This window comes from Cupressus sempervirens, chromosome 5 (assembly GCF_028749045.1).
Source record: "Cupressus sempervirens isolate cs-2001-9-10 chromosome 5, ASM2874904v1, whole genome shotgun sequence".
NCBI lineage: Eukaryota > Viridiplantae > Streptophyta > Pinopsida > Cupressales > Cupressaceae > Cupressus > Cupressus sempervirens.
In genome coordinates, this window is record NC_143122.1 from 476,374,288 (window position 1) to 476,400,160 (window position 25,873).

At 37.3% G+C, this 25,873-nt stretch overlaps 1 protein-coding gene and 1 long non-coding RNA gene across 3 annotated transcripts in view; one reads left to right on the forward strand and one right to left on the reverse strand.

Annotated features, from left to right (window-relative positions):
* Positions 1-25,873, reverse strand: part of LOC149556821 (uncharacterized) — a 215,317-nt gene that overhangs the window by 40,314 nt on the left and 149,130 nt on the right. The gene's annotated exons all lie outside the window — the stretch shown is intronic.
* Positions 1-25,873, forward strand: part of LOC149556822 (hyperosmolality-gated Ca2+ permeable channel 1.5-like) — a 211,098-nt gene that overhangs the window by 36,070 nt on the left and 149,155 nt on the right. Inside the window, exons 4-5 of the mRNA XM_089831377.1 lie at positions 3,547-3,682; positions 9,722-9,823. Of these exons, the coding sequence (XP_089687503.1) occupies positions 3,547-3,682; positions 9,722-9,823 (238 nt within the window). The remainder of the gene's footprint in view (positions 1-3,546; positions 3,683-9,721; positions 9,824-25,873) is intronic.

Here is a 25,873-nt window from a genome sequence, read left to right on the forward strand (position 1 = left end):
TTGCTCTATCTAAATCCTACGCCTCTCAATCAATCCGGAATAAATAAAATTTTGATTAGCACCTGTATCAAGCAAAGTAATAACTCGCTGACTAGCCAATACCCCTCTCATCCTGAATGATCCCTCTTGCCAATACACACTAGTAAGACAGGCCTCCTTAAATCTACACTTAGTCTTCTCATCGCCTATACCATCTGTGCCTTCCTTTTCTTCAGTTGATTCCTCATTTTTAGATTGCTGGTCTGAATTTTCAGAATCAGAATCCTCATAATATGCCCACATAACCCTATTTGCTTTCCCCTTTGGCCTCAAGGGATAGTCAGGTTCATGTCATAGGGTCCTTTGGAATAAAAACAAAGTTTTTTCTTCCTTAAATCATTCGATGTCTCTCTATCCAAAGGAGCAAATGTTTTATCTTTATTTTCAGCCTTTGTTTTATTCTTGTTAGGTTTTTTGAAGAATGGGTTGTCTTTGCTAGATGATGCACTTGTTAAGTTTCAGGATTTGCACCCTACTGAACTAGTAATGTTCAGTAACCCTTACTTAACATGGGAGTCATTTCACTATGTGAGACTGGCTAATGAAATGAAACCTCTGGATTCTAGGCCGGCTCCTATTGGATTCTTCAATGAAACACTCTAAAACTCAATAAAAACTTGCAGGGAAAAGGTAAGAAGTGGCTGAAAAGAAACAACCTAAAACCTAAAGTTTAAAATAAGGAGGTGATACACCAGAAGTTACTATGAAGATGTAACACACACATAACAGAGAGGATAATATAGCTCTATGAATTATCATAAAACACAACTTCCTGTAAAGGCTTGCACAAATGATTTGTAATAAGGTTGTAGACTAAAACTATAAAAAGGAGGATAAACTAACACCTCTCTTTAATTAATTTCACCTATAAACACATATCAAAACCTGCAAGCAAAATTACTTTTCTACACAAAGGTGCTTGAATGAGACAAAAAGACAAGGAATAAGGAAACATTCACAAGTTAATCTATCAAATCATTCAAAGATGCACATAGAATTGTAGAAAGGAAAAGGCTTCAATTAACTCCACAAAGCGTAATCACAATGCTATTACTGATATTGTATCTCCAAAATTTTGAATTAAAGACCCTGTAACAAAGCTTAGGACCCAAAAGGATGTCTCAAAACTCCATCATAAAATCATAACTCTCTAAAAATGAGTTGCAAAACTCATTAAGTACAAACCCAGCTTGGGTCGAATGCAGAAAGATAGCACCAAAACGAGGACTTAATAACTTCCAAATTAGGACATAATCAGTTTATCAAGCTGATTTTTAGAGAGTTCTTAAGTCCTTGTTTTGGTGCTATCTTTCTGCATTCGACCCAGTCCTAATTTGGAAGTTCTTAAGTCCTTGTTTTGGTGCTATCTTTCTGCATTCGACCCAAGCTGGGTTTGTACTTAATGAGTTTTGCAACTCATTTTTGGAGAGTTTTGATTTTATGATGGAGTTTTGAGACATCCTTTTGGGTCCTAAGCTTTGTTACAGGGTCTGTAATTCAAAATTTTGGAAATTTACAATATTTGAAAGGGAAACAGGTGTGAGAGTTTGCTATCAGATTAAGTGTGGCAAAAGAAGTGAATCAACTGGAGAAGTTTAGAGCTGCCGACTAATATCTGGGAGCAAAATTTTGAGGTTCTAGGAGTCTAACTATGAACCGACACCATTTCTCTTGGTTTGGACAACATCCATTAATGGGTCTGCAATTCTGATTCAATTGCATGGAGATTGCCTAGTTAGTCGCACGTGATCTAGCAACCTAGGCGTCCATAGACCACCTACAATCTATCATCTAGGATCAACGTTCAGCTTGGTTCATTGACGACAAACCACCTTGGATATTGTGGCACCTTCTGCACTCTGGTGGTGATCAGCATATGTGTTTCTGAGTTTGAAATTCACTAATTCAGGGATCGATTTTGAGCATCCAGTCATGGAGAGCATTGCTACTAAATTCAAAGGGGATTGATAATGCTGATTGTGCCAATTAGGTTCTAGTGGTTATTTATCTATTTCAGAATTTTATGAATGCAAACAATTTGAATTTTCAATTGCATTTGTGGTGATTTCCATCAAATTAAAAAACTGCTCTTCATAAATCATTTGTTGTGCATTGCACTTCAATTATATTTTTCCATCAACATTTCAATTAGAGCAAATAAATTCTGGAGAATTCTAGAGAATTCTGAGAGTGTCAACTTGCAATAACGTCCCTAGTCATTTACAAATTTTTGAAAGTGTTGTTTCAAAAAACATTAAAAAATCAGTTTGTGTGCATTAGCATTACAGTGGATGGTTTAGAGTTCTTATAGTAGTTTGTTTCACATATAATGATCTGTGGTATTTTGAACTTAAATCTTGTTCATGCATGTATATATGATTTTTATATGTTTTCTTGTATGAACATGTCCAACCTTTTTTGGCCATAACAATGTATAGATCATACCAATTTCTGATTCATCAACATATATGTTGTGTACACGTGTATATACTATATTCACATCGCATATGTATATGCATACACACATATGTACATTGGTTATTAATTAAACAATTATTTAATTTAATTAATTAATTTCATTAATAGATGAAAATATTTGCGAGATATCATGAATCACAAGGTGTGACAAATTTATTGCAGTTAAGAGTGTGAACGAGTTTAACTCAATCACACAGATAAAAATCGCCCGAAATTGCTATAGTCGTAAAAAGGAATTGCAAAGACTTTAGGTAAAAACAATATAAATGTTGAAGTTAAAAATCCCTAAAATTTATATACACACGCATGTACACACACATATAATCTTTTCAAGACCATCATCATATAGATGAAAATATCAGTTCCCCTCATGTTTTTGGAGACCAGATGAAATCATCTAAAGACAAGCTAGAGTTTTAGCTTTCAAATTCAATTTTCTAGAAATATAATTTATGTTTTATTGATTCTATTTGTTTTTGAACTCTATAATCAACATGGGTCTTTTAAAAAAAAATATTCTTTGTTTGAGACATTGAGAAAAATAATAAGCTCAAAAAGTTGCAGCATGTTAAGCATTATTACTCTTGTTTCAAGATAATTAGTTTCAATTTATGTATGTATAGAGAACCGCATCATGATAAAATAAGGATGTTGAATTTTTGTTATTACCAATTAGAAAGATAAACTTCAAATTATTAGCATACTAGCTATTAAAGTTTTATTTATAGTTCAAGTTATGAATTATGATAGAAATATAATAAAATATGCTTCTAATCTCAAATAAAAATACAATAGCAAGAATATAGTAAATTATAATGAATGTAATCTCAGGTAGCCTAATAATAATAGCATTGATTCAAGTAGAAATATTGTACAACATACTTTTAATCTCAAATAAAGATATAATAGTATAAAGAAAAAATCAATGAATGTAATCTAAAACCAATGATAATGCAGTTGACTCCATTTAACTATTTTTAACCTAAACATCATTTTAATTTTCAAGAATCTTCGTGTTGTTTTCTATAGGTTTTGGGCCCATGTACTTATGTCATGCATATTTACAATATGGACATGCTTTGTTCTTTATAAGGAGTATGAGATGGTAGAATCTATGAGGATTTGTTTCTTAGAAGCACAACATCGTCGTCCTGACCAGTTCACAGTAAGTTTTCCTTAAATTAGGCCAACTATTTGATTATGTTAGATAGTCATGTTATTTGTTTGATTTAACGGGATCGTTCTATAAAAAAACTAAAACTTTATATTTTTTTACTTCTAAGAATATGTTAATAGCAAGTTTCTTTTAGAATTTATTTGAGAAAATCTATCACTTTCAAGATTAACAAATAATTTTATTTGATAATTTATTCTAAAATTTAATGCATATTTAGAGTGTATCTAAAAATTGCGTTTTTCCAATTAGTGGCTTATTTCAATGCTTATTATTGGTTTGAAATCCTATTATATTTTCTTAGGGCTATGTGGAAACAAACAATTTAGTGGTAATGGTTATGACAGATATACATAAATTGATTAACTTCTAGGTGAAATGTAGATGTTGTAATGTCCCATCACCTAGGTGGATATACTTTGTAGAAGTTAAACAAATAGTACGGGTCTTGTAGGTTAATAAACTGTATAGGTAGCCCATTTGATGGTCTTTTGGCCATCTAGGAGGTTTATTTGGTGTTTTAGGAGCGTAGACTAAGTATCCTATTTTTTAGGATACTTGTATTTTGTATGTTGACCATCAAAAATGCGTGGGGCCTTACAAGGGACTTGATGAGTCATTTCTACGATTATAGATAGTTTCCTATTTTTTAGGAGTGTTCCATTATTTTAGCAGAGATTGGGAAATGACTTTCTATGTTGTATGAAGCATTTCAAAGGATTAGAGACGATTTCCTATTTTTTTGGGAGGGGTCTTATTTTTTGAGAATCGCTAAATTTAGACATCACTTGGGGACTCAGTTTTTACTTGGAGAAGTTAGGTAATGTTTTCAAAATAAAAATTTAAAATGTTGAAGTTTTTCTATAGTTGATTTTAATATTTTAATTGAATAACTTAATGATATTTTATAAAGTGGCTTTAGAGAAATTTAAGTTACTTTTAATTGATTCATAATATTATTTTATTTTTTTATTACTAAATTGATTTATTTAAGTCATGAGATATTGCAGTAAAGCGGGGACCCCTTTATCGAGGCATAAAGTTGTTTTTAAAAGATGAAATCAATAAATAAAAAGACCATGAGAACATTTGATAGTCTAGTGTAAAAATAAAATAACGACTTATTAAATTATGAGAACCCTAAAAGTGACATTAAGGTTGGAGGAATAATGAAGTAGCTTTTGGGCTTTCACTTTGGCATCTTTTATAAATCATTAATTGGAAGATTCATCTTTCACACTCCAAATCTCTCAAAGCTAGGGTTTGGTAGGAAATTTTTATAAAGGCAAAACCTTTGACATATTCATAGTTGTGGAAGATCACCCGTGGACATAATATACTGGTGGCATCAATCATAGGATGCATATGAGCTTTCTGTAATGCCCCCACTAGGGAACTTGAGAGGACAACTCAATAGAAAAGGAAAAGGTAAATAATTTTTTTGGAAACAACTAGTGCAACTAACATTACAAATACAACTACATATACCATGAACTTATGCATGACACATTTCATTGTATGCAACATGGGTGCTAAACATTATCTAATAACAAAGTCCTTCTTGGTTCCTCGACCTTTGTACAAAAAATGCATATTCTAAATGTCTAAATCAATTGAACAACTATGAGCCAATGAATAAGATTGCATGAATCAATCAATTCTTCCAATCAAAGATAGCATATACCCACACAATAACTATATCCAATATAATCATTTATTAACTTTTATCACTACAATTGATTTCACCAAAACCAAATCATGGAGTCATGGATGTAAATGTGTACAATAGAAGAGGAAGAAGATGAATGCCACAATGTAGATCTCATCCCTTGATGGCCAACAAACCACTAGATCTTGAAGAGGAAATGCTCAAAAAGGATCCTTGAATCTTTGGAAACACCTTTAATGCTTAAAGAATGCTTGGAAACTCCTTGAAATATATTATCTTCAATGCTTGAAAGTGCTTCTTGATGTCTAGTGGATGTGAAAATAAGGTGCTTAGGCTTCCTTTTATACTAGTTTTTGGGTGTGAAAACAAAGCAACTCAACAGGGTCACCTGATTTTCCAATTTGAATCCTAGAGACAAAACTAGCCCCATGACCAAAAATGCCTTGGGTACAAGTAGATTTGGTCAACCTATACCAATATAGGTCAACTAGGGCAACTTATACCAAGGTTATCTAGAGAAGGGGTAACCTTGAGGTCACAGAAATTGCATAAATGAAACTAGAAAAGAAGGAATTGAGTGGGAGAAAGAGCCAATTGAGCACAAACGCATCCATGGTCCATGAAATCACTAAAGGACAGGAGCTAAAAAGTCTTAAATGATGGGTGCTTCAATTTTAAAATGATACATTTAGCCCCCACTTTAGTGGGAGCATGAGCCACCTTGTACTCGCAGTAAAGTAGATTAAACGAAAGAGCCAATCTCATCATGACTAAGGAGATAGATAAACTACCAAGCCCGCAATAGACTTGAGTTTTCATCATATCCAAAATAATAAAAAAAGAGATGTCACTGACAAGAGAAAAAGTAACTCGCCCAATGTGATTTCTATTCCTTATTGTGAACTACACAAAAAGGTGTGCTGCAACAAAAGATGACATTGAATGGTCTAGCAAGTGTGTGTGGCATGCTAGTCAATCCATTGAAGAGATTCATCCTCAATGGAGCTCCATGTCTCAAAAGGAGAATAAAAAATGATGCATGCATAAGGATGTGTGTGTCCTTAAGGTATCAAAAACAAGATGAGGCTTCCCAAATTGTCTACAGTCCAACGGATCAAAACCAATGATTAGGCCTTCCAGACTGTTAGTAATCCAAAGAGGGATAAAAAACAAGGATCAAGCCTCCCAGATTGTTAGTAATCCAAAGAGGGATCCAAAAAGAATTGTGGGGATCAAGCCCCCCTGAAATATTCATAGTTCAATAAAGGGATCCAAGTAGTGCTACATGGATCAAACCCCCCGAATTGTTAATAGTTTGATAGAGGGATCCAAGAAGCTAAAAACAAACAACCATCAAAGTGCGTGTGTGCATAAGTGAATAGAGTGTGTGCTCCCACGTTAAAGCAATTACAAACGCCTCACCTAGAGCAATAACTATAACGAAAGTATACAACATCCATTAGAAACATTTCCACTACAGAATGCCCCCAAGAGAGAACACTTCAAGGGAAATAAATATAGGACAAATAAGAGAGCACAAAAGGGATCTACTAACAATGGATGAAAAAACACGTAAGATATAGAGAAGAATATTTTTTTGGCCGGCAAGAAGGAGACCAAACAGAATCAGTGCTATCATATCACAAGTATCCAAGCAGGCTACACAAGGGCACATATACAACATAACATTTAATGACACATAGAAGAAGAGAGATACAAGTAGAAGAATGTGAACAACATGTTTGATTATTTTATCATCTTGTGCCAATGGAACAAGGATCGTGTAAAGCAATCTAGAAGAAATATATAACAAGCAACATAGCATGGGGAAACACAACACAAACACACAAAGACTTCCATGCTAGAGAATTCCATTTTAAGCATGTCACCTGCCCCCTCATCTCAGTCTACATCGTTAGGGAAAGGTGGGAAAGAGGAACCGCATCCAACATAGTAGGAACACCCGCCAAATCCAAGCAAGGACTTTGGTGGGAATCACTGTGCTCGATACTAGGAGTAAGTGTCAACTGTGTAGAAAGCATGTTACTAAAATCATAATTCATATCAATATTCTCTTATTCATCATCACTAACATGTGTATTATCATTAAACATCAATAAAATCATCATCAAGAGTATCTTCTTGATCAAGTTTAATCACAACAGAGTCCAAGACACGAATAGAATCATCATGTTTATCCATGGGCATATTATTACTCTCATTAATTTCCTCCAAAGGCTCAAGCATGGGTTGATTGAAGGAAGGAAAAAGTTGAGAAGAGGATGCAATTTGAGAAGCAAGAGCACGAGCCTTAGCCTTAGCTTTACAGTTCTTGCAATGTCGATGAGCATGTTGATTACAAATAGTCTTATAAGAAAAAGTTGATGGATTATGATCAACATAAGCTATGAAGAAAGAAAATATGTGGGTTGAGAGATGATATGCGAAGGAGGAATCGATGGAGTAGGTAAGAAAGCTATAGGTGGCTCAACCTTGTTGTCCTCCATTTTGTCATCATAAAATGGAGGTAATAGTACCAAAACTTTTTCAACTAAGTTTCGCTTATCTATGAGATGATTCACTATTTAATTGGCCAACATTGATCAACCAATCGTTCCCAATTCGCATAGTGAATCCTTTTATTGAAGGCTTTTGTCAACTCCTTTTCGTTTTTTCATTTTATTAGCCTATGCTAGATTTTTGAACCCTTCAAAGTCCTTATTTGCATTTTCCCTTTATGCTAACGATCTTGATGCTATTGGAAGATACAGTCTTGAGGTACACGTGTGGTTCAAGGGAGTATCAAAAGTTTCTTGATATTAGATATTGTACAATTGCTAGGAAGGGTTTGGTTCAAATTAGTGCTTAAGAATTCGCAGGTGATTTTGAGGGAGTGTTGATAGATTCTTATGTTTTCTGTTATTTCATACATGCTGGCTGTCTCATATAGGCATTGCTGAAGAGTTTTTGTTTGTATTGCTGCATTACTTACAATCTGGTTATCTCTGCTGGCCGTACCACTACTTTGGACTGACAGAGATCTGCTGTGGCTTCTGTGAGGGTTTGGGGTGTATACACAGTCATTTGGAGGTTGTCCCTCATTGGAGAACTGCTATGTTTCAGCCGTATGTCTGAGAGACTGCATGAAGAATATGTTGGTAATTTTAGTCATTTTATACAGCTGGTAAACCGTTTGAAGTGTATCACAGTATGTAGAAGCATGGAAAATCAATATTATTGTTGAGGATATATCTCAGGTCTGCCATATTGTACGCATTGTTTGTGATGTTCATTCAATATGCTATTCTGAGTTGTATTCAATAAGAAATTTGAAATTCATTTTATGATGTGTTGTATTGCTTCTACTTGTATTTGATGAATGCTTTAAACCACTTAATAACAACAACACATTACCATAGTATATTGAAAAAATCAGATCTTTCAGCATCTAGGTTGCAAGCAAACTGTTTAACAAAATCACAATTATTGGCAAAAAAAAAAAATCGTGAAAAGGTGCAGACTTTTACATGAGGAGGCTATATTAGGTCTGACATAGACTTAGTGAATGCAATATAGCATTGTTTATCATTTTGGTTGATTTGGTATCAAATTGCAAACTTCAAACTTTCAAATAAAAGAAGAGTGAAACAACCATTGACATCTGCAAACTAAGAATAAATCAGGTAACTTGGTAACCAAGTTGCAAGAAAACTGTTTGATAGAATTACGGTGAGTGGAAAGATATAAAGTTGGTTTAGAACAAGAGGTTTCTTATAGTTTTCCCTTGCCTCTGATACTTGTTCTTACATATGGAGTTTGCATGTCATTATTTTATTTCATGATGTCATTTCTAAGGTAATTGAGCAGCAGCTGTTTCATTTCTAGACATGGATTGCTAGATCTTAACTAAAGAAATACACATTTCTATTGTTTCTACAGATAAAGGAAAATATATGTCATATGAAGATCTTAGCATTGTTTATAACTTTTCCCATTAGATTGAAAATGTTAATAGTGCTTTGAAAATGTGCCCATGTTGGATTTTGAACTTTGATTATCTTTTCCATGCAGTGCAAGAGATGAGACTTACATTTTTGTTGTCTATGAATGAAAACAACCTACAGTTAGATTTTCATTTCAATATCAGAATGCATATAATGTAGTGCAATTAGTGCTTCTGATTGCAAGAAAATAATGTGCAAAGATTAGATCTCATCCTTGTAAGATACATGATGCAGTGGAATTTTCATTATTATAAAGGGAATATTAAGACATGGAAATATATTAGAACTCTTTTAACTTCCAAATTTAGCAAAAAAATATGAAATCAATTAAAAAAAGTACTTGCATGTTTCCTACAGGTTCTTGTGAGAAATGTGCCTACTGATCCAGATGAGTCTATCAGTGAGCACATTGAGCATTTTTTCCGTGTCAATCATCCTGATCACTATCTCACCCATCAGGTAACAATTCTTATTAGACTGAAGATATGCATCATATGATGGATAATAAATAATTTAAACAGGAGTTAGATTGTTATTTTAGAGAAAATGTAGTTATGGATCATTGCAATCACATGGAGCAGTTTGATAAAAATCAACAATATGCATCATGTACAGAACACAAGGAGATATTCTCATGGGAAATCTCCAGTGAAATTTCCCCTCTAATAGTTTATGTGTACATCATATTAAGCTATCTACGGGACCACAAGACATGCATCCAGAAACTTGTTGTAGACTATTTCTGGTTTCATGTAATAAAAGCAAACTTTTTGATTGATCTATTTGAATTATTAATCTAGAGTCTGGATACAATTTATTCTTTCCTGCTTCAAAATATTCACGGAAACTAGTCACCTGATCATATCTTGGCTAAAAAGAATTTCTTGAATTATTTTGGACCTAATTATCTGCTAAAGATCACAATATTTTTGTAAACCTTCTATTCAGTATTGCATTTGCTTCTTGCTACCTATTGAACCCCAAATAATTATTTTTTGTCAAAGTCTTTTTAGCATGTTTTATTGGTCTTCTTGTTAGTTGCATATTAAAACTGAGTGTCATGAATGTACTTTTGTTGAGTGTTCCTTTTTGAGAAAAGCTTCTCCTTTCTTAGAGTTGTGTTATTCTTGAGCATATATCTCGAACTATCTTACAATCATCGTTATGAAAAACAACTTGCATAACTATGGACTTGAAGACCTAACCACAGAGAAAGTGTGCCAAACTTCCTTTTTTTCCAACTAGAGTTAATGGAGGAACTTTGGACTCCTTGAGCCTGTAATAAACTTTGCTAGTTCAGATCAACAAGTTCAAATCTGGACTCCAGGTATTTTGTCAAACAGTTGGCATGAACCTGGAACTTAAGCCTCGTTACCGCTGTAAGAAGACCAACAATGGAAAAATGCAGAGATATGGCCAAAAGAACTTGCAAACAAGGAGAAAACTCAAAACTAACAATTCTGAACTAATGCTAAACATCAGACCACATACACTATGTTATCTATCTTGAACCTGGAACAAGTAAATTCTGAAAGTATTTCAATTTATGACTTTATGGTTTACATTACCAAGTAAATTTACAACACAGCAAATGATAAGAGGAACCTGGCAATGATTCACAGACAGATGGTGGTCTAAGTCTGCTCTCAATGACATTCAGTTCTAACCGTCAACACCCAGTCCCTTCTACGTTCATTATCTGTTGGTAGACTGACTTGACATGATATCTTGGTCCGTGATTGCTCTGAACTACATACACCACGAGCTATCTAACTGGTAATGGCCTTCCCCTGCGGTAATCTATTAATTCCATACTGATTCTCTGGTAACCCATGAATGCAAGGATTGGATTTCTCAGCTTGCAGTTACAGAAGTATGCGGGAGGAGATTCTGAGTTTTTTAGCTGTCTAGTGGATAGACTCGTGCCTCACTGCAACCCGTGCTTTCTAGTGAAGCTGCCATAGATAACTGAAGAACTACCTCTCTTAACCGGACCTTCACCTATGGCTATGTTACAGTCAGCAAGTGTAAATGAGGCTTGGATAGTTACACTCCATACCTTATATCCTCTTCTTCCTTTCACGTGGCTTTGGCTCTGACTTTACTTAGCTACTGGAATAACCTTTCACCCTAGGAACTGCTCAGCTAACGTTTAGGATGTTGTATAGCAATGAATGTATCTTTATTGTCAGTAATCTGTATCTCACAAAGAAGACTCGAACCACGCCCAGCTTTTGACTTCCCAAGGGGTTTCATCCTTAAGAAGAACACAATCACATTAAAGCAACCATTCAGGATTTGAGTAATAACATATATTCTCTGGGTGCAAATCCCAATGTAAAAGCTTTCTTATATAACCTCAAAGTGTGTAAAAACCCTAGGTTTTCCTTCAGAAAATCTTAGATAGCCAATGAACTAATTCCACTGTTTTATTTTATTTAAACTGTATCTCTTTAAAATCTTTAGATTGCGTATTAACACAATGGAGAACACAATGACCATAAAAACAACTCCAGAATTATTTAAATTTATTGAAATATGAGTTTTTATGAGCAAACTTATTATCAAATTACAATATTTTGCAAGAACCTGTTTGCTGAGTATGTTTGCAATTGCCTCCAATTAGCAAGGATGTCTAGAATGCATTCACATGGCTTCAATATTTGGCAGCTGCCACCTCCAATTTCAAATGCAACCAGACTTCACACCCAATATCCGAATGCTGAATTCAGTTCCCAATTACAACAACAACAAAATTATAAAGGATGTCTGATGTCAATGTCACTTCACGGGTTACCCATGTGATTGCAAAAGATTTACTTGGCCACTTGCTAGCTATATTTCAATGTCGCCAATCACCTGCAATACCTCAGTAATGTCCAAACTGAAACCCCCCCAATACCATGCGTATTTCTAGAATGACACTTCCAGCTATCACAATAGTCAGCTCGATCCCTCCTTAATTGCCAAACAACAGAAATTAATTAACCTCTAGGATGTTCGTCTCCTTAGCCACAGTGAACATAGTAGGAGAATCCAACAGATATCAAATCCACTACCAGTGGAATGAAAACACTTCTCAGATACAGTGATGAATAGTAGAGAAGTTGGGCAAAGTTAGCTATACTTTAGCAGCTAAATTGCAAAAAGAATTCCCACCTTTATACGTCAACAAGGGCATATAGTTAAGAACCCAGGAAAAAGCCACAAAGGCACAAAATCAAATATATAATCAAGCATGCTTTTTCTTGATGAAAAGAGCTCTCTTTTATAAGCTTTTCGATGGCAAAAGTTTCCATAAAATTCCACTTCAGAAAACGTGGAAGTTTCTCAAAGAACTCAATACTAGAAACTTTCCAACTTGCCTTTTAGAAATATCTCTTTAAGTCATTATTATAGTAATATAAACATTATTATAATAATGCAACTCAATGAATAAATAAATAATAGCTCATGTAATTATTAACCTAATCAGCCGTAGGTGACGACCAACTGCCAAGCCATTGACTACGCTGCTAAAAATAACAACTGCCCATAATAGACTTACTGAAAATAGTAAGTAATCAACTAAGACCCCCAAAACACACTGTCAGCTCATGAGGGTTCCTATGATGAGCTAACTCAATCAAGTACAAAGACTAGCAAAAAATGGGGACATTAGAATCCTCCCTTCCCGAAATTGCTTGTCCTCAAGCAATCCGGTATGAAGCAAAAACCTCCACCGGGATCCCACAAGAAGCAAGTGATGTCCCCATCCTCACTAAACCAATTGAATGCCAATGCTATCATCAAGACCCATAACATAACCTACAACATGGCACCAAATATTCGTGTTGATGATGTAAAAGTTAGAACATCACTAACTGGTGAATTCATAGGAGATCTCAACACACTCTCCTTCATTATGCCTACCCAATCATCCTGCAAACAATCCAACTTATGCTTAGGCCAACTCTGTACCTGGTGCAAATCCTGAACATGTGAGTCAAATACCAAACTATAAATATTGGTCACAGTATAAACTTTATCATCAGTATGATCATCTTCATTGACATTCTCATGTTGTGATGACTCATCCTCAATCATATCAATGTAAACCCACATACCACAATTCGCTGCTCCCTTTGACCTTAACGCACAAGTATGACCCCTAGAGAACGGCCCCTTGCACCAAAAGCAAAGCTAACACCTCCTCAAATCATCTCTAGAAGTTTCATCAAATTTCCCCATTGACTTGCCTTTGTCCTCAACAACTGGTGGGAATTCCTCCTTATCAAGCAGGAGAGCAAAAGATTTCGAAACAGCCTTACTTCGAGAAGAGGATTCCAAGTCACGTGCCTTCCTCATTGCTACCTGTAGAGAAGATGGGTCCAAAAACTTCACCCATCCATGGAGTGGCTTAGTCAATCCCTCCATGAATAACATCACTTGTCTGCCCTCCGAAATATCATAAACCATGACCAAAAGCCTCTAGAACTCACTGATGTAGCTCTCCAATCCACCAGTCTGTTTTAGCTGAGCCAACTCACGGAAGTACACCTCTGGATCCTTCCTATCGAATCTCTCGATCAAACAATCCATGAACTCCTGGTAGCAAGTGATCCGATCATGTTGCAAAGAAACCAACCCATGGTACCACTAGTCATGGGCAACTCCATCCAGATGCAACACTCCAAATCTAATAGGGTCTACTTCAGACATAGGATGCAAAGCCAAATATGTATTGAGCTTATGAATCCATGCTCGACCTGTAACTTTCCCAATACCATCAAAGTGCTCCAAAGTCATCTTATTGGCAACTTGTTGTAACTCATTCTGTCGAGGTCGCTATCTCTCAAGTCCCAACCTCGCTTTGGAATGCTCCTATTTCTGAGTTAGGAACCTATCAAAATTCAAATGATCTTTAATCGCCTTAGGTAAAGCATCCCACTGTAAAGTGTGCCAACACATCATCAGCAAAAGGAGTGACCTCAGGCTCAGTACTGACTGCATCCATCTCAGGTCTTGAAAACGTGGGCCTCCACAGCCTATCATGAGTACCAATATGTATGTTATCTCTATCAGCAAATCCACCATGATCCTCAACTTGAACCCGATCTGCATCTCTGTACCCAGCACCATCTCGGGTTCTATCCTTGACACGAGATCTATGAGAACCAACAGAAACATCTCGAGCTCTCTCCTTATTCCATCCTGGAGGAAGTGCTATTTGCTGGAGAGTATTAGATAACTATTGCAGTACATCTATCATCTGCTGTTGTCTGGTTGCAATATTCCTAAATGCCTGTAGGGCATCTCTATCAACCCTAGCATTTGTGGGTTGTGGTCTAGTGCCACCAAAACCACCCAAGCTGCCAAACTGAATCTCTGGTTCACCTTCCCTAGGCGGAAAATTACGTTCCCTTCGGGTATAGTGCATACCTAATACAAACCTTCTATCATCAGCCATGATATAGAAAATAACAAATTGAATACTGATTGCACTTCGAACAAAGCACCAACCAAAGTAATAACTAAGCTCAATTCTTGCAAGCTGGCAGGAAACCGCTTTGATACCACTGTAAAAACCTTTGGTTTTTCCTCTACAAATCTTAGACAGCCAAAGAACTAATTCCACTGTTTTATTTTATTTAAACTAAATCTCTTTGAATTCTTCAGATTACATATTAACACAATGGAGAACACAATGACCATAAAAACAACTCCATAATTATTTAAATTTATTGAATGGAAAGAAGAGATTTTATGAGCAAACTTATTATCAAATTACAATATTTTGCAAGAACATGTTTGCTGAATATGTTTGCAATTGCCTCCAATTAGCAAGGAGTCAAGGATGTCTAGAATGCATTCATGTGACTTCAATATTTGGCAGCTGCCACCTCCAATTTCAAATGCAACCAAACTTCACACCCAATATCCGAATGGTGAATTCAGATCCCAATTACAACGGCAACAAAATTATAAAGGATGTCTAATGTCAATGTCACTTCATGGGTTACCCAGGTGATTGCAGAAGATTTACTTGGCCACTTGCTACCCATATTTCAATGTCTCCTAATCACGTACAATAGCTCAGTAATGTCCAAACTGAAACCCCCCCAATACCACACATATTTCCAAATTGACACTTTTAGCTATCACAATAACTAGCTTGATCCCTCCTTAATTGCTAAACAACGGCAATTAATTATTCTCTAGGATGTTTGTCTCCTTAGCCACAGTGAACACGGTAGGAAAATCCAACAAATATCAAATCCACTATACTTCAGCAGTGGAATGAAAACACTTCTCAGATACAATGATGAATAGTAGAGAAGTTGGGCAAACTTAGCTATACCTCAGCAGCTAAATTGCAAAAAGAATTTCCACCCTTATACATCAGCAAGGGCATACAGTTACGAACCCAGGAAAAAGCCACAAAGGCACAAAATCAAATATATAATCAAGCATGCTTTTTCCCGATGAAAAGATATCTCATTTATAAGCTTGTCGTTGGCAAAAGTTTCCATAAAATTCCACTTCAGAAAACGTGGAAGTTTCCAAAAAAACTCAACACTAGAAACTTTCCAACTTGCCTTTTAGAAATATTTCTTTAAATCGTTATTATAATAATAATACAAAAATTACTATAATAATGCAACTCAATGAATAAATAAATAAGAGCTCATGTAATTATAAAGCTGATCAACCATAGGTGACGACCAACTACTAAGCCATTCACCACGCTGCTGAAAATAGCAACTGCCCATAATAGACTTACAAAAAATAGTAAGTAATCAATTGAAACCCCCAAAACACCTTGTCAGCTCACGAGGGTCGCTATTATTAGCTAACTCAATCAACTGCACAGACTGGCCAAAAATGGGGACATTACAAAGTGTGAGGAGATACAAATATCTTAGCAATGTGGGATAAAAGACTATTTCATCTTTTAATCACTTAAGTCATTTTTTCTTAAAGTGACTTTAAGTAATAAAATACTTTATCTTCCAACTCAATAAAATAAAGTGACTTAAAGCTTAGGATTTCCCAATTAAAATCTCCTCAACTGAAACCTAAACTTGTGACTAGCTAGCATCCTAAATCATATGCCGTTAGCCTATCAAGATGGGAAGATAGACCAACTAGGCACCAATTAGGCTAGCACAAAGAAGGGGACTTACAGTCCTCCTCAGGATTGCTTGCCCTCAAACAATCTCAATGCCGGATGTTGTAAGATTGAATCACTCTCCCAAGTAGCATCCTCATAACGTAAATCCTTCCAACGAATCAAATATTCCTTGATGGCCCTTTTATGCAACTTCCTCTCTCTGACCTCTATCACCTCTGCTAGAACTAATGCAAGTTTCCCTTTCTCATCGAGCGAAGGCAACTCCGTGGAGGGTAATGTATGTTGGCCAATCGCTTTCTTGAGACATGAGACGTGAAACATGTTATGGATTCTGTTGTCATCAGGTAAATCTAGCTCATAGGTGACCTCACCAACCCTCCTAGTAATGCGATATGGACCAAAATAATCTAGGCTGAAGTTTTTGAGACCCAGTTTTCTTTAAGGAACTCTGCCTGTATGGTTGGAGACAGAGATAAACCACGTCAACCAATTCAAAACTCCTCTCAGTCCAACGACGGTCAACATACATCTTTTGGTAATTCTAGGCTTGTAGAAATTTCTCCTGAAGAGATCTGAGGATATCCTATTGATCCTATATCCAATTTTCGGCTAGTGGTGCCCTGTTGTCCTGCAAAGCCGAGTCCACAAAATGATAGGGGCTTGTTGCCATAGAGAGCATGAAATGGTGACATCTGAATGGACATGTGGTTGGAGATGTAACAGTACTCCCCTAGATACAACCACTTAACCTAGGCTCTCTGCTATTCTGATACATAGCTCTGGAGATAACCCTCCACCCATTTGTTAACTATAGTAGTTTGTCCATCCGTTTGAGGGTGATAACTCATGCTGGGTGTTAACTCCATACTGGTCAATCTGAACAATTTCTACCAAAAGGTGCTAAGGAACTTGCTATCCCTGTTGCTCACAATGGTGTGAGGAAGATTATGTAAATGAAAAACCTCCCGAAAGAATAACTCGACTACCTAAGAGGCTGACCAGTCTACTACTATGGCAAAGAAATGAGTGAATTTTGTTAATCTATCCACCATCACAAAAATAGAATCCCTACCCTGCACCCTAGGCAACCTTGTAATAGAGTCCATGGAAATACTCTCCCATTTTTGCACCAGAATGGGGAGAGGTTGTAATAACCCGGTTGGAAACTCATGCTCTAACTTGTTCTATTGACAAGTCTGATATTCGCTGATATGTCGGAGGACATCGTCCTTGAGGCCCTTTTATGAATATCTTTCCCTAACCTATCTATAGGTTTTGAAGAATCCTAGGTGTTTTGCTGAAGGTGCATCATGTAGAGTTTCCATTATCTTACCTTAGAGTTTAGATCCTGGTACGAGGTAAGTATGATCCTCATAGAAAATCACATCATCTATTACCTTGTACTTGCTGTTAGAAGTTGTCCATCCATAATCTGACATGCTTGAGTATTCTTAGAATACTCAACCAGCAACAAAGACTTCCAATTTGCTGAAATCTCAGATATAGCACAACATTCTGCTACCGAGGGTCTCATGGAAAGTGCATCAACAACTACATTGTTCTTACCTTTGACGTACCCAATGTCAAAATCATAGGCCTGAATCTTGTTGACCCACTTTTGTTGTCTCTCATTAAGATTCTTTTGTTCTAAGAAGTAGCCCAAATTGTTGTGGTTCATCCTAACTATGAATTTTCCACCCACTACTTACTGTCTAAACTTAGCTAAAGTATGCATAATAGCCAACATCTCCTTATCATAAGTGAAGTACAGTCTCTCGCCATCCTTGAGCTTCCTGCTCTCATAAGAAATCAGATGCCTATCCTGCATGAGAACCATGTCAATACCACTTCCGAAAGTATCACACCCAAGAACAAATGGTCAAGAGAAATCCGATAGTGCCAAGAATGGGCACGTGCTTATCATCTGTTTGAGCCTATCAAAGGTCTCCTCTGCCTCAACTGTCTATCTAAAAGCCCCTTTTTGTGTGAGGTTGGTGAGGGGAGCAGCTATCAGAGAAAAACCTCTAGCGAATGTCCTATAGTAGGAGCAAAGACCCATGAAACCTCTCAAGTCTTATACATTCCTCGGTGGTGGCCAATCTAGGATTGCCTGAATCTTTTCTTGATGTACCTTTACCCAATCTACACCAATCACATGATCAAGGTAAAGAATCTCGGTCAACTTGAACTCGCACTTGGACTCTTTAGCAAAAAAAAAGTGCTCCTCCATGATAATGAGTACCTTATCTAGATGTTGCAAGTGCTCCTCCCAAGTTCTGCTAAAAATCAATATGTCATCAAAAAATACTAATACGCTCTTCTGCAGCTATTTACGAAAGATGTGGTTCATAAATGATTGAAATGTAGCTGTGCATTAGTGAGTTCAAATGGCATAAGCAAGAATTCGTAGTGACCATAGTGGCATCGAAAGGCTGTCTTATGCACATCTTCCTCGCAAACCCATATCTTATAGTACCCTGATCTGAGATCTATCTTTGAGAAGTAAACTGCCCCATGTAACTCATCTAGTAGCTCATCAATGCAAGGGATTTGGTACTTGTTCTTGATGGTCCTTTGTTGAGAGCACGGTAATCAATACACATGCATAGAGTGCCATCCTTCTTTACCAATACGATTGAAGAAGCAAAGGGACTAGAGCTAGGTCTGATGTGTCCTATGTCTAGAAGCTCCTTAATTGTCTTTTCTATTTCCTTATAATGCTTGGGATGACGATAAGGTGTTGTGATAATGGGTTTGGCACTCTCCTCCAACTCAATGATATGCTCAAACCCTCTATCTGGGGGAATGCCTGGGGGTATGTCCTCAAAAACTCTCTTGTGATTATCAAGCAACCTCAAACTGCTGTCCAGGGTCTAAGGTAGCCTTAGAAGAAATAAAACAATATCCTACCCACTCCATGTCATCATGCCTCATGATTGCCTCCATTATGTGGGCTGAATCAATCTAGGTTCACCCTTCGGCATAGCCTTGAAGATCATCTGTCTACCATCCTGTAAGAATTCCAATTGTATCTTATCATGATCAACTGTGTACCTGCCAATAGTCTGCAACCATTGTCTACCCAACATGGCATCTAACACAACCAAATCAACTGCATAAAAATCTACCTCAAGAAGGAAATCATCAAAATGAATCGGAAGTTCTAACAACTTCCCTGCACATCTCAATCTCTCACCCCTGCCACTCTAACTTCAAACTCAAGTATGTCATCAATCTGTAACTTCCTCTTAGTAACCCATCATGAGCTTATGAAGTTATGCGAGACACTTGTATCCAAGAGACATATAATATGCTGTCCTCTAACATTTCCTTTCAAACGAAAGGGGTGTCCCGTGGGATTGCTAGAAAGTGATGCTATGATAGGAGGCTATCCCAAGGTGCCTCCCTTCTTCCTCTCTCTAGGTGGTTGATCCTCATTCTCCTCATCACTGTCATCAACATCGCTGCCCACCTATTGCTCATCCACCTCCTCTGAAAGTACTTCTACATAATGTATCTTGCCTTTACCAAGGCATCTATGTTCCGGTGTCCATGGCTCTCTACAAGTGAAGCATAGCTTCTTCCTCCTGAGTTCATTCCATGTCTCAAAGTCCATCCTGGGAGGCGTAGCCTTATGCTAGTTTTTGTTCTTTTGAAATGAAGTGGTCCCATTATATGTTTTCTTAGGAGGCTGTAATATCGAAGAGGGTGACTCTAGATCGTGTGTGATCTTAATAGCATCATCTAGAGTGTTTGGTTTAAGTACCTTAACCAAACCTTTATATCTATCCTGTAAACCCTCAGTGAACAACATCACCTTACACTGTTCTGACATGTCTAGAACCATCACTGAGATTCGATGAAACTCGTCAATGAAATCATCCAGAGATCCACCCTATCGTAACTGAGCCAAATCCCTGTAATAGACCTCAATATCTTTCCTGTCAAAGCGAGTAATCAGCTTAAAGCTGAAAGTCTCATAGGACATAATGAGATTAGGATCTGGGTAACCAACCCGTGATGCCACCAATCATATGCTGCTCCCTCTAAGTGCATCATAGAAAACCTGTTGGCTTTTTTCTTTGACATAAGTTAAGTGTTAGGTAAGTATCTAGCATCTGAATCCAAGCTCTCGCAGATGTCTTACTGTTGCCATCAAAAGTAGGGAGAGATAGTTTGTTGATAGCATGCTTTAAGTCTCTGTTTGGTGCTCTAGGTCTCCTATCCTGTTGCTGTTTATCTGACTCCCTTTTCTAATTTAGGTATAAGGACATATTTGTTTAATTGGATTAGGAAATAAATCTCATTCATCATGCATCACCATAACATTTTCTGGTAGTAAGTTTAGTGTCACTTGTTTTGTGTGGGGGCCCTAATAGCTCAGGGCAATCCTACTACTCTAGTACCTTCACTATGATGACTTGGTGCCCTCTTTTTTTAGATTATGGTAAAAACGAGTTTTGAAGGGACCCCGAAACCCTTTTACATCCTCAAAAAAGGAAAAAACACGCTAACCAACAGGAAAGAGCCCATAAACCTACTAAAAAGTAGCATCAAAATCAGGTTTTACAGGGACCTGAAACCACTAATAAAGTCCATATAAAATAGTCCAGATAAAATACCTAGGTTTTACAAGGACCTGGAACCGACAGTATATATAAAAAAAAACTAAAATCCAGAAACCAGGACCAAACACAAGAACCAGAAGAACCAGCCAGCAAACAGGACTTGCACAGGGACCCAACCAGAAAAGAAGACCCAAGAAACTATTGCAATTCCATTATCATCTTCACAGCCTCCTTACCAATCTTAGTCGTATCCTGGATGGAGTTAGCAGCCAAAGAAGCAGCGTCAATCAAAGCTTTTTCCCTCGAACTCTGTCTTGTCCTCTTGCTTGGGCCCTTCGAAGATATGGTTCCTTCATTAACTCTTTTACCCAAAGTCGCCGCGGCTGCACAGATGCTTGAGGTAACTTGTTCCATTTTAGTTCCACTTTCCCTGATGAGCAGTCTAAGATTCTGCTCGTCGTCCTTTAGTTTTTTTGGGATATCTCCCATTTGCACCTCCATGTGTTGAATAATAGCCTGGTTAGCCTCTTGGTTATGTTGCAATGTATCCACTTTCTTCTTCAGCCCCATTATTTCATTATATAACCAGGAATCGACCTGAAGGAAAGAGTCAGCTTTTTGTTTAGCAGAGTGGAGGAAGGAAAGAATGGTATCCCTCAGCGGGGAGTCACCCGCATCATCAACAATGGTGTGTGGAACAGGGCCATTTTTATCAATATGAATCCCCCCCTCCAACGGTTCCACCTCACCAGGCTCCGCTTGAGTATGGTGGCTCTGTCCCTCCTTATCATGTCCCTCAGTCTCCTTAAGAGGAGTGGAAGCTTTCCCCATGTTTTCCTCCTCACTCAAAATGGCTAAATCATCATTTTGTTTCTCTTTATCACCTCCCCCAGACTCGAGATGAGTGTCCTCATTTTCAGACTTGCTCTGTTCCGAATTCACCTCCGTAGTATCTTCCTCTCTCCCCTCCTCATTATTGTCTTTCAAATCCGGTTAACCATCCAGGTTAGAGCTAAACTCCCTAGCATCCGTCCCTCCTCTTCCTCAGGGGCATCCTTAACAGAGCCATCAGTGCTCTCCACCTCAATATCCTCTTCCTCAATTTGTCTTCGAGAACTAGGGGGTTTCAGTTTAGCCTTTATTATCTTTTTAACACTCTCATCCGTTTTTCCTATAACGGGATTAGGACTGTTATGCTTGGTAGTGGACGGGGACGAAGCAATGGATTTATTTTTACAAAAACCCTCAATGAGTAAAATCAGACCTTCATGTAATATGGGTGGAGACTGTTTCTTTTTATGGGCATTCAAACTTTGGAGCAAAGAAAACTTCAAATAGAAAGGGAAGGAGATTTTGTCCTTGTACCTGAAATGGTTAAGGAATACAAAGTGGAATTTGTGCAACCTTTTACTTCTTCCATCAAGGATGAAATATTTGCGAATACAACCAAGCACATCACACCAAATACCTTTTATCTGTTGCACATCAAAGAAGTCACCGCTCTTTTCCAATTGCAATTCCTCTTCTTCCGTCTTCGGGAATTTTTTGTAGGCCGCATTGGAAATACTGGTCTGCTTCGAAAACTTGATACCTTTCATGGGAAGACTAGTGACTTCAGCAATGAATTCCTCAGTCAGCTTAACAGACACACCATGTAGGGTAACTTTGTCATCCGCCCAGTTTTTGAAGAAGGCAGTGGTGACATGGGGTTTGAATCCATGCAACCGCTCCAGGTAGCTGGCCACCTTCCCTTTTTGGAGAATCTTCCAAACGTCCTGCCTAGCCTTCCAATCATCACATTTTTTGGGTTCCTGCTTCCTCGGTTCACCTCCCATATTGCAGAGCGGACAAAAAACCAGAGACACCCAAATATCAAAAGCAGAGAGATAGAAGTGAGACCAGTTTTTTGTGACAGGATATCGAGGATGCCTTTTTGAGGATACGTGCAGAGAGCATATAGCCTTCACATGAAACAAGGGCCATCCTGTTAATAAGGGCTAACTGTTGTATATCAACTGCAAGCTGTTGAAGTGCATCAGCTATGTTATTCTGCCCATCTCTAATAGCCCACAATGTTAATAAGGGCCCTCCTGTTACTAAGGGCTAACTATTGTATATCAACTGCAAGCTGTTGAAGTGCATCAGCTATGTTATTCTGCCCATCTCTAATAGCCCACAATGTTTCCCTTACTTCTTGATTTGGTTCAGTTTCATTATGTGTCATTTGAATGTTGTTTACCTATTCTGCCTGTTCAATCTGATCAACTTGTTTAGCCTATTCAACTTGTTTACCTGTTCCAAAAATTAACTCCTCATCCATTAAACAACTATCCTCAATGTCAATCTGTTCTAAAGACTCTACTTGTTCCAGTTGGAGGTGACTGAAATCATAAGGTTTCTTCCTCACACCCCCTTGCCATTTTATTTCTTGTTTATCTGACAAGATGCTAGGACCTATGGCTTTGATACCATTGTAATAAACTTTGCTAGTTTAGATCAACAAGTTCAAATTTGGACTCCAGGTATTTTGTCAAATAGTTGGCATGAACCCGGAACTTAAGCCTTGTTACTGCTGTGAGAAGTCCAACAATAGAAAAATGCAGAGATACGACCAAAAGAACTTGCAAACAAGGAGAAAACTTGAAACTAACAATTCTGACTTTATGCTAAACTTCAGACCACATACACTATGTTATCTATCTTGAACCTAGAACAAGTGAATTCTGAAAGTATTTCAATGTATGACTTTATGGTTTACATTACCAAGTAAATTTACAACACAACAAATGATAAGAGGAACCTGGCAATGATTCACAAACCGCTGGTGGGCTAAGTCCACTCTCAATGACATTCAATTCTAACCATCAGCACCCAGTCCCTTCTACATATTCATTATCTGCAGGTAAACTGACTTGACGTGATATCTTGGTTTGTGATTGCTCTAAACTCCATACACCACGAGCTCTCTAACTGGTAATGGCCTTCCCTTGCGGTAATCTATTAATCCCATACTGATTCTCTAGTAACTCATGAATGCAAGGATTGGATTTATCAGCTTACGGTTAGAGAAGTCTGCGTGAGGAGATTCTGATTTTCTTATTTGTCTACTGGATAGACTCGTGCCTCATTGCAACCCGTGCTTTCTAGTGAAGCTGCAATAGATAATTGAAGAAATAACTCTCTTCACCGGACCTTCACCTATGGCTATGTTACAGTCTGCAAGTGTAAATGAGGCTTGGATAGTTATGCTGCATACCTTATATCCTCTTCTTCCTTTCACAGGGCTTTGGCTCTGACTTTACTTAGCTGCCGGAATAACCTTTCACCCTAGGAACTGCTCAGCTAATGTGTAGGATGTTGTATATCAATGAATGTATCTTTACTATCAATAATATGTAAGTCTCACAAAGAAGACTGGGGCTATGTCCAACTTCTGACTTCCCAAAGGGTTTCATTCTTAAGAAGAACACAGCCACATTAAAGCAACCATTCAGGATTTGAGTAATGACATAAATTCTCTGGGTGCCAATTCCAATGTAAAAGCTTTCTTATATAACCTTGAAGTGTGGGGAGATACAAACATCTTAGCAATGTGGGATAAAAGACTATTTCGTCTTTTAGTCAATTAAGTCATTTTGTTCTAAAGTTACTTTAAATAATAAAGTACTTCATCTTCCAACTTAATAAAATAAAGTGACTTAAACCTTAAGATTTCCCAATTAAAATCTCCTCAACTGAAACCTAAGCTCCTGTGATTGGCTAGTATCTTAAATCACATGCCATTAGCCTATCCGGATGGGATGATAGACCAACTAGGCACCATTTAGGCTAGTGTGGAGAAGGGAACGAAGCAGAGCCAAGGTGGATATTGTAAGTGATGTTGCCAACTGTCAAATGGATGCTGATATGGTTTTCCATATTCTCCTTTGTAACAACTTGCCTTGTTTTGTTATTTTTAAATGTTTATTTCTTCCTGTAATTTTGTCAAACAATTGTCTTGCAACCAAATTTCTTATAGTTTTCAGCTTGATGTTGATCAATGGTTTCTCAAGATTGTTTGTGTTTCATATGAGATGCAAGTAGGAGGCAACATAGAACCATATGCAACTAATAACAATGACCATTCATTTATATCTTGTTTCAGATTATCAGGAAATTACAACTACCATAACAATAATATCTTCTCATTAAACTCAATGCATTATATCAACTATAAAGTTCAATGATGGTCCATACCCATTGCGGTTACAGCAGTGTTAATAGTTCTGAAATTGCTACAGTAACTTGCAGCTACAGTGATTCGGACTGCGATAGTAACTTGCTACTACAGTAACTCACTGCAATGATTCGGCTGCTATAGTGATTTGGACTACTGCAGTAACTCGCTGCTACAGTGATTCCAACTGCTACAGTAACTCGCTGCTACAATGATTCCGACTGCTACAATAGCTCACTGCTACAATGATTCCGACTGCTACAGTAACTCGCTGCTACAGTGATTCCGACTACTACAATAACTCGCTGCTACAGTGATTTCGACTATTACAGTAACTCGTTGCTACAGTACTGCGCGACAGGAACTTGCTATTACCATGTTGAATCTCAAGACCATATCTTTCAATAGCGTCAAGATTTCTAGCTTGAAGGGATTTTGTCCTTCAAACTACTAAGATATAATCTCTAGAATATTACCCAATTTCTTTGATATTTCCAAGCATAGTAAAAAGAAGCGCTTCCATTTCTTTTATAGTGTTCTCACAAGAGCTCAATCCTTCGTTTTCTTAATGTGGGATAAAACATCACTCCCTTTATGTAACTTATGTCTCC